The following is a 10,461-nucleotide window of genomic DNA, read 5'->3' on the forward strand; positions in this document are numbered from 1 at the left end:
CTATACACTTGAACTAATGCAACATTGTGAATCAACTGTACTCCAGTAAAAATTTACCAAAAAAAAGTTAAAAGAATGACTTACTGTATTTACAGTAAATTTGTGAGGGGTCCTCTGATCACAAATTTGCCACAATTTAGATGTTTCTTTATCTTACCAATAGCTTTGGTGGTTCTTTGATCTGATCTATCAGTGTTTTGAAACATTAACAGTATTATATACTCATAAGTGCTTTCTCCACTATCTCCTTTAAAAACATCTATTTTAAGTTCATGTTGACATCCTGCATAGTCTCCTGATGACCTCACAACCATAGAAACTCCTGTGTCTTGTTCTCACATAAGTTCTACCTTAAGAATTTTAGACTGTGCTGCTTTAGATATTTAACTATGGTTGAATCCTTCTTAGCCTTGAAATCAAATAATCATAAAGGTCACACTGGATAATTCTAAAAAATAATACTACATCAGTTCAGTTCAGTTGCTCAGTCGTGTCCAACTCTTTGTGACCCCATGAATTGCAGGACGTCAGGCCTCCCTGTCCATCACCAACTCCCAGAGTTCACCCAGACTCACGTCCATTGAGTCAGTGATGTCATCCAGCCATCTCATCCTCTGTCGTCCCCTTCTCCTCCTGTCCCCAATCCCTCCCAGCATCAGAGTCTTTTCCAATGAGTCAGCTCTTCGCATGAGGTGGCCAAAGTACTGGAGTTTCAGCTTTAGCATCATTCCTTCCAAAGAAATCCCAGGGCTGATCTCCTTCAGAATGGACTGGTTGGATCTCCTTGCAGTCCAAGGGACTCTCAAGAGTCTTCTCCAAGACCACACTTCAAAAGCATCAATTCTTCGGTGCTCAGCCTTCTTCACAGTCCAACTCTCACATCCATACACGACCACAGGAAAAACCATAGCCTTGACTACACGAACCTTTGTTGGCAAAGTAATGTCTCTGCTTTTCCATATGCTATCTAGGTTTGTCATAACTTTCCTTCCAAGGAGTAAGCGTCTTTTAATTTCATGGCTGCAGTCACCATCTGCAGTGATTTTGGAGCCCCCCAAAATAAAGTCTGACACTGTTTCCACTGTTTTCCCATCTATTTCCCATGAAGTGATGGGACCAGATGCCATGATCTTCGTTTTCTGAATGTTGAGCTTTAAGCCAACTTTTTCACTCTCCACTTTCATCAAGAAGCTTTTTAGTTCCTCTTCACTTTCTGCCACAAGGATGGTGTCATCTGCATATCTGAGGTTATTGATATTTCTCTTGGCAATCTTGATTCCAGCTTGTGCTTCTTCCAGCCCAGCATTTCTCATGATGTACTCTGCATATAAGTTAAATAAGCAGGGTGACAATATACAGCCTTGACGTACTCCTTTTCCTATTTGGAACCAGTCTGTTGTTCCATGTCCAGTTCTAACTGTTGCTTCCTGACCCGCATACAGATTTCTCAAGAGGCAGATCAGGTGGTCTGGTATTCCCATCTCTTTCAGAATTTTCCACAGTTTATTGTGATCCACACAGTCAAAGGCTTTGGCATAGTCAACAAAGCAGAAATAGATGTTTTTCTGGAACTCTCTTGCTTTTTCCATGATCCAGCAGATGTTGGCAATTTGATCTCTGGTTCCTCTGCCTTTTCTAAAACCAGCTTGAACATCAGGAAGTTCACGGTTCACATATTGCTGAAGTCTGGCTTGGAGAATTTTGAGCATTACTTGACTAGCGTGTGAGATGAGTGCAACTGTGCAGTAGTTTGAGCATTCTTACTTTAACTATTTTAACCCTAAGACTACAAACACATATTCATTTGTCAATCATTTACTATAATGCCAGGGCTTTGTGTGTGGATCCACTGATTTTGAGTTCCACATCATTTATCATGGAAGAATTATAGCCACAGTACATCCTGTATAATTTTAGTTTAGTTGTCTTTAAATCAGACCAAGTTTATAGACTCTTTCATAATAGTCTGGTAATAGAAACCTGCTAGATTTCTATGTTTCCCCCTACCAGTCTTTTTGTATCTGTCTTGTTTACACCAAATTTGATAGCAAGTTTAACAACTTACCTTTATTCAATCTTTCCAAAGCAATCACTTTAGTTTCATAGAAATAGCAACCCTCTTTTTGTATATCAGCTATTTACCTAGTTCATTAAATTAGATAAATTATATTAAAAAATAAAACTGTTACCGAGTCCAAACTTGCTCTGCTCTGCTCGCTGCACAACAGGCCAGTGAATCCAAGAGATGAGGGATTGAGGCAAGGAAGACTTTGATTGAGAAGCTGGCTGACCAAGAAGATGGCAGCCTAATGCCTCAAAATAACCATCTTATCGGGATCTGGATGCCAGGTTCTTTTATAGATCAGAGATGGGGAAGGTGAGGAAGCAAAGTAAAAAGACCATTAATCTTGCCAATCTCCTGGAATGGCAAGCCTCAGGCAGGGGTGTGTTGATTTCTTCCCTCCTGCCATCTACAGGTGCACAAGGTTCTGAACAAAGGCACTTTATAGTCAGGCAGAGGGGCAGGATTCTGAGGCAGGCTGTTCTGTATAATTATAATGACAAAAGCAGCAAAAAGCAAGTCAAAGAAACAGTTCCAACATGGAGTCAGAATTGGCTTCTCTGCAACAAAACGTATAAACATGTCTGAGGAGAACTACAATGACTTGATAAAAATATAACTGAACTGGTGAGAGCAAAAATGCATGAGTGCAATACAGAATAATTAGCCCACTATACAGTCTATGGAATTCTCCAGGCCAGAATACCGGAGTGGGTAGCCTCCAGGGATCGAACCCAGGTCTCCCGCACTGCGGGCGATTCTTTATCAGCTGAACCACAAGGGAAGCCCAAGAGTACTGGAGTGGGTAGCCTATCTCTTCTCCAGGGGATCTTCCTGACCCAGGAATCGAACCGGGGTTTCCTGCATTGCAGGCGGATTCTTTACCAACTGAGCCATCAGGGAAGCCCTTTGGCTAACCTGGGGAAACTATTATGTGAAAGTCAATTCAGAGCTTTTTTTTCTTTCTGCTCATAGTCTTTTTGCACAGACTAGGTTATATTTAACTCTGGTGTGGTTATATTTAACTACACCATATTGTGTAGCTAATTTTTTTTCTTTCTGTTCTTAGGAATAAGTCAAACTGTTTTAAGATTATCTATGCTGATTTTTAGTATCTAACTACTTGCTTTTCCAGCTGTAACTCCTAACATGTGCTAATTCACAGTTTAGAATCTTGAGAACTTTGCTATCTCTTAAGTGTTTGGAATTGGAATATTATATAGTGGTTTTTCATTGTTTTTTACACTCCTCTAAAAGTGTTATGTGAGTTGTTTTTTTTTAACTAGAGGAGAAAATATTGCAAGAAAAGAAGGAAAAAAATGTTTTACACTATCTGATGAGTATTTACTCCACCCAGTGGAGATAACCAGGTGCCAGAGAGAATCACACACATTTGAAAACCAGTTTTTAATTGATGGAAGCAGAGAAATAACTTGAATCTGCTAGATGCTAAACTGTCTACATTGGGTTATTTAATACTCTGTCTCATACTTAATATTCACCAGAAAAAATCTGAGATGTAAAGATACTGAGGTTCAAAGAACTAAAACTGTTGTTAAGTGACGACGGACTCAGGATGTGAGCCCTCAAGTCTAATTTTACTTCAAAGCCTAGGCTCTTAAACACTTACATGACCCCCTTTATAAGTCACTTTGAACCTTTCTATAATTGGTATTTTCTTCCTATGTTAGGGAGTAATTTACACAGTCTTTCAGTATACTCCACGCACTCTCTGACTCTACAGTTCTATTATTTGAGTAAAGTTCATAAGAAAGAAGAGGAACAACGACCTTCTAGCCCCTGAGGCTAGAAATACAGGAAAGGGTACAAAGACTATTATTCCCGTACCTCTGTTCCTCTAAAAATGTAAACTACTGTTTGTCGTTGCTAACAGTAATATCTTCCAGACACTATGCTAAATATCTTTAAATCATATTATCTCATTTAATCATATATCACTCTTGCAAGGGTAGCTATTAATACTCTCATTCTATACGTGAAGAATATAAGCCAGGTGTTATGGGGAATTCCATGGCTGTCCAGTGGCTAGGATTCAGCACTTCCACTGCAGAGTGCCCAAATTCAATTCCTTGTCGGGGAGCTAAGATCCAATGAACTGCATGGCCAAAAAAGAGAGTATTACGTAACTTGACCAAAGTCATCAAGCTAGTAAATGACAGAGATAAGTAAATTCACAGTAAGATTTTCTAGATAATTTACATGAGATTAGAGGGGTATAGAAAATAAGGATTTTTAGAAATTCAGGAAAGGAAACTAAATAATATAGTATTACAAACCAACTACACTTCAACTTCAGAAGAAGACTAAAAGGTGTAACATTCCAAATGCAGTGTATTCTCCCGATGTAACCACTCTAGACAAGAAAAAAAAATTTTTTAAGACATTTTGGGGCAGTTTTAACTGTGTCAAAATTTGACTGTGAACTGTATATTAGACAACAGTGTCTTGTCAATGTTAAATTTTGTGATTAGATTATAGATATTTAAGAAAATGGGAAGATAGTCTTGTTCTTAGCAAATATACACTAAAATACTAGAGAGTCAAAGGGCATGATATCTACAACATCTTTGTAAGTGGATCAGAAAATATGTACATAGGTATTAAGAGAGAAGATGATTTCAAGAAAAAGAGAAAAAGAACTGTGGGAGAGGGCACTCAGGACCTTTGTGAGAGAGAATGATTACTAACATGTCCTAGAAAAATGAAATGTATACGCTGAGCATAAACAAAATCATGGCTGCTACCTTTTCCGAAAGACAATGCTGGAATATAGCCTCTATCATCATAAATCTGCTTGAAAAGCCACAGTGTAGTAATACATGGACCGAGTAGAATAATGGTAGAAACCAGTCCCCTTCTTCCCCTATACAAGGGCAGTGTTCCACCCTGCCAAAGTGGAACAAATATGCAAGACAGAAAATGTATATTAGGACCTGGAAGAAGAATGTAAGAGTGATGATTTGGAGCTATTTGAGAAGAAAATCACATGACTATGGATGGAAATTATGCAGAAAAGTAGTGTTAGTCATGATATACCTCTATTTCCACTTCTGTATTTAACCATTTGCCACTTTTTGAGCCAGAATCACTGCTTTCTTGAACCACTGACTTTATTAAATAAAAATCATTTTAATTTGGTTTAAATTTTTGTATAAATTCCCAAGTATGCATGTGTTCTATTTAGGAGGAAAAAACCTTTTTTTTTTTTTTAAGTGTTTCATGCATCTTTTAGGAATTCAATAAAACCTGAAAATGAATGTATGTCTTTATTTATTGTTGGCTTTCCTATGGCTGCTGCACATAGGCTTCCTCTAGTTGCAGTGAGCAGTGGCTTCTCTTGCTGCCCAGCACCACCTCTAGAACACCCAGGCTTCAATAGTTGTGGCTCCAGGCTTAGCTGCCCCTTGGCAGGTGGGCTCTTCCCAGACCAGGGATCCAGCTCATGTCCTCCGCATTGGCATGCGTATTCCTAACCTCTGGACCCCAAGGGAAGTCCTGAAAATGAATTTCTTGAGACCATATTTTCTAATGACATGTTTAGAATTTGATTTAAAATACTTAAAGAAAAAAGGAGAAAGGGAGGAGGAAAGGTAAATATGGCAGAATCTCAATAATTGTTGACTGGGTGATGGGTATATAGGGGTTCATTGTCCTAGTATCTCTTTATTTTGTGTAGGAGTGAATTTTTCATCAATAAAAATCATTCTATTATGTATTCTAATCTATGCGGTAGAGTAGCATAACTAATATTCTTTTAGGACTCATTACTAAACTTTCTGACTGATGCTGGTGGTGGAGTATGAGTAGAATTATTCTATAAAAGACAGTATTAAAAATATGCCAGAGAATGACCATGTATACTTTGACATTAAGGAAAAATTATCTAACCAAGAAATTTAAAGTACAACAGCTTTCTGATACTTCCACTTCTAAGAAAAAGTAACATTGAAAAAAATGTTCATTTCCAGGGGCTGGTGTGTGCTGGATTGGCTGACATGGCCAGACCTGCAGAAAAACTCAGCACGGCTCAGTCTGCTGTTTTGATGGCTACAGGTAAATTAAATGAATATCTTCCATATAGGACATTCAATAATTAGTTTACATCAATTTACTTGATTGTTTAACATTTGAAATACATACATGGACACTCACACACAAAGAAACTAATGGTTTTACCTTTAAGCAGTTATTAGACTATAGCCGAAGAAGGCAGAAGGAGGGTTGTATAAATTTTTCTTTGATGTAATAACTGAGTGTTTTGTGTAACCTGAATTATACCAACTTCATTAAATCTCAGATTATAACCTTTTTTCCCTACTTTATGCTGTTGTTGTTGTTTTTCAGTCACTAAGTTGTGTCTGACTCTTTGCAACCCCATGGACTGAAGCACGCCAGGCTACTCTGTTTCACTACTCCCCGAGTTTGCTCAAACTCATGTCTATTGAGTTGGTGATGCCATCCAACCATCTCATCCTCTGTTGCCCCATTCTCCTCCTGCTCTCAATCTTTCCCAGCATTAGGATCTTTTCCAGTGAGTCATGTCTATAGCCATAGTACTGAAACTTCAGCTTTAGCATCAGTCCTTCCAATGAATATTCTGGGTTGATTTCCTTTAGGATTGACTGCTTTGATCTTCTTGCTGTCCAAGAGACTCTCAAGAGTCTTCCCCAAAGAAAAAGGAGTCTTCTCCAGCACCACGGTTTGAAAACATCAGTTCTTCAGCACTCAGCCTTCTTTATGGTCCAACTCTCATATCCATACATGACTACTGGAAAAAACCATACCTTTGACTATTGTTGGCAAAGCAGTGTCTCTACTTTTTAATATCTTCGCTAGGTTTGTCATAGCTTTTACTCCAAGGAACAAGCATCTATTAATTTCATGGCTGCAGTCACCATCTGCAGTGATTTTGGAGCCCAAGAAAATAAAATCATTGTCTATTTTACTCTAATATTAAATGTTTAGATAAGATCGCAGCAATACCTATGCTGTTTTTTAAAAATATTTTATTTCAACAGGCTTTATTTGGTCAAGATACTCACTTGTAATTATTCCAAAAAACTGGAGTCTATTTGCTGTTAATTTCTTTGTTGGGACAGCAGGAGCCTCTCAGCTCTTTCGTATTTGGAGGTAAGCTCACAATGTTTTTGTTGTCGCTTAGTCATTCAGTTATTTCCGACTCTTTGTGACCCCATGAACTGTAGCCCACCAGGCTCTTCTGTCCGTGGGATTTCCCAGGCAAGAATACTGGAGTGGGTTGCCATTTCCTTATCCAGGGAAACTTCCCCACCCAGAGATCAAACCCTCATCTCCTATATTGCAGGTAGATTCTTTACCACCGAGCTACCTGGGAAGCCCTTGAAACTGTTTATTCAGTAATTAATATTATTTGTCAGTGACTAGCTAACACTCTGGAATGAGCTTAGATGAAGGCTCTGGCTTTGTTTAAACCATAGGACCTTCCTAAATTACAAAAAAAATGTTATGAATAACAGCTTTCTTTGGCTAAAAAAATTGAATGATCTCAAAAAAAAATTAGAAAACATTGAGCTATATAATATACCTTCTTTTCAGAAAGCATTCTATTCTGTAGTGTATGCTGCTGCTGCTGCTGCTGCTGCTAAGTCACTTCAGTCGTGTCCAACTCTGTGCGACCCCATAGACGGCAGCCCACTAGGCTCCTCTGTCCCTGGGATTCTCTAGGCAGGAATACTGGAGTGGGTTGCCATTTCCTTCTCCAATGCATGCAAGTGAAAAGTGAAAGTGAAGTTTCTCAGTCGTGCCCAACTCTTAGCAACTCCATGGACTGCAGCCTACCAGGCTTCTCCGTCCATGGGATTTTCCAGGCAAGAGTACTGGAGTGGGGTGCCATTGCCTTCTCCGTCTGTAGTGTATAGTACATTTAATTTCATTCATCTGTACCATACCTAGCTTTACTTGCAGCTTAATTAATAATCTAGCACATAACAGATAGATGAATACTCACTCTTTCTATAAATGCCTGATAACCATTTTTAGGTCTTAACTTATATCAATATAAACTTCAGTTTGTACAGTGATTTTATTCACAGAGTACTTTTCTCATACACCATCTTATTTTAACCTGATACTAACTCATGATAGTAAAGCTATGAGAACACTAAGTGCCACATTCAGAAATGTAATTTCTAATATCAGAAATTCAGATACAATTTAACGAAAGGATGTTTAGCCTTACAATTAAAATAGCAGATTGAGAGATTTAGTTAGAAATAAAAATGTTGGACTCTCTGGAACACTCAGGAAAATATGGTTGAATATTTGAAATCAGGACCTTTTGAGAAATATGGGAGGTAAGATAGGCTTCATAGTATAGCTGCCTTTTTGTGCTTGTTCAGTTTTCCACTCTGCTTTCAGCTGAGAAGATTGGTAAATGAAGCCCAGGGTGTTGTAAAACAGAAAGACTCTGTAGCTTTGTGGTTAATTCTTCTTTGAATTAATGAGAATTGAGAATTAATGAGAACTGAAGAAATTGTCCTTAGTTTCAACAAACTTAAATGTTACACCTCCTAACCCAGTAGCCAGCCTGTGTCACAGAATTATATTTTTAGTGACTAGACATGCCCATTGCCAACTGATTTTATTCTCAGGGAAGATGCTTTGTGAGTATAAAATTAAAAGCTCTAGGTGACTACGTTTTGGTAAATTTTATACATATGTTCACATTTGTCATACTCTCATATAGTTCAAGAATGAAAATATTCTTAAATTAATACTTGCGTACAACAAACTGTAAGTCAGTTAAGACTTTTTGACAGCTTCAAGCCAGATTCGAATAAAGTCCTTAGGTTATTCTCCTTCCTGCATATTTCTACCTACAAGCCCCTGGGAAGATTGTGTTTACAACTGTATAGCCTCTTGACTAGTGAAAAAGAAGAGATGGAATATGATTCTCATTCCCTTCTTATTATAAATATTATCTAGGGTCGTCCCTGGTGGTCCAGTGGTTAAGATTCCACATTTCCACTGCAGGGAGCATGGATTCTATCCCTGGTCAGGGAATTAAGATCCCACATGCTATGCAGTGCAACCAAAAAAAAGAAAAAAAAATTTTTGTTAAGAAATGAATGTGTTTATTGTGATTCATGATTTTTTTCTTTTTGTTTTCTTTATAGATATAACCAAGAACTAAAAGCTAAAGCAAACAAATAAGAGTTCCTGATCACCCTGGCAATGTAGATGTGGACATAACCACCGGGACCTAGTTTGATTTATTATTCGGTTGTTGATGAGGTGATACTAACTGTGCTAATGTTTGTAAGGCATACAGTGTAATTGGGAGATAGTATTGATACTTGATTCAACTGAAAAATAAAGCAAACTTTTAATAATATTGTCTCTTTACATATGACTTAAGGAACTTACCTGTGGATATTAGTAGCATTTTTTCTACTATTTGTCCATAATAAATCATATTGCTCATACATACCATGGGCCTCCTTCTGTTCTAGTCAACCAAAGTGTGTGCATAGAAGAGCACACATATTCCAGTGAGTCAAAAGATAGTTGGAAGGTTTAATAGCTTGTATAGCGAAGGATAATGAGGTAGCTAATGGTGAAAGGAAATAGAGCTAAAGAGAGTAAGAAATGGGTCATGGAATATCCAGCAACATGACCTCAAACTGTCTTAACATAAGAAAAGAAGAACATATTTTTTTATGTATTTGTTGCAGGAAGGGTGACCCATGGGGGCTCTTGTCTAATGCTCAGAAATGAATTGTTCAAGGAGACATGTATTGACAAAGCAAGAGATTTTATTAAGCAAGGGGCACTTAGGTGAAGAGCAGGAGGACTCTGCTGCATGACTCACAGTCTCAGGTTTTATGGTGATGGGATTAGTTACCAGATTGTCTCTGGCCAATCATTCTGACTCAGGGTCCTTCCTGGTGGCTCAGCCATTGCTCAGTCAAAATGGATTTCAATGAGGAGGATTCTGGAAGATCAGTAAGATAGGTGGCATCTCCTTTTGACCTTTCCTGAATTCTTCTGGTTGGTGGTCACTTGTTGGTTCTGCATTCTTTACCTGGACCACCTGTCAAAAAATAATTCATGCAAATGGTTGCTACGGTGCCTAGCCAGGGCAGGCAGTTTCAATCAGTGTTTTCCCTAACATATTGTGTGAAATTCTTTTACAGCTACAGAGTAAAAATGGATTTATAAATTTTTGAAACACGTTCAATAACCAATGTGATGTGGCAGAAAAGCTCTACAGTCAGGCAGACCTGAATATGAATCCTAGCTCTGTGACATAATCTCTGACTTTGGGCAAGTTAAAGTGTCCTGCCGAGTGCCTGGGACATAAGTCAGTTTTCTGTAAATGTGACCTTTGTCCCATTATG

The 10,461-nt window shown here is 38.2% G+C and overlaps 1 protein-coding gene across 2 annotated transcripts in view; it reads left to right on the forward strand.

The window, feature by feature from the left end:
- Window positions 1–9,453, forward strand: part of MPC2 (mitochondrial pyruvate carrier 2) — a 30,339-nt gene extending 20,886 nt beyond the window's left edge. For both annotated transcript variants that reach the window (XM_044944085.2, XM_025287421.3), the window contains exons 4-6: window positions 6,052–6,136; window positions 7,102–7,213; window positions 9,238–9,453. In XM_044944085.2, the coding sequence (XP_044800020.1) occupies window positions 6,052–6,136; window positions 7,102–7,213; window positions 9,238–9,274 (234 nt within the window). In that variant the 3' untranslated portion in view covers window positions 9,275–9,453. The remainder of the gene's footprint in view (window positions 1–6,051; window positions 6,137–7,101; window positions 7,214–9,237) is intronic.
- Window positions 9,454–10,461: the final 1,008 nt, after the last annotated feature.

Source organism: Bubalus bubalis, chromosome 6, assembly GCF_019923935.1.
Source record: "Bubalus bubalis isolate 160015118507 breed Murrah chromosome 6, NDDB_SH_1, whole genome shotgun sequence".
Classification (NCBI taxonomy): Eukaryota; Metazoa; Chordata; class Mammalia; order Artiodactyla; family Bovidae; genus Bubalus; species Bubalus bubalis.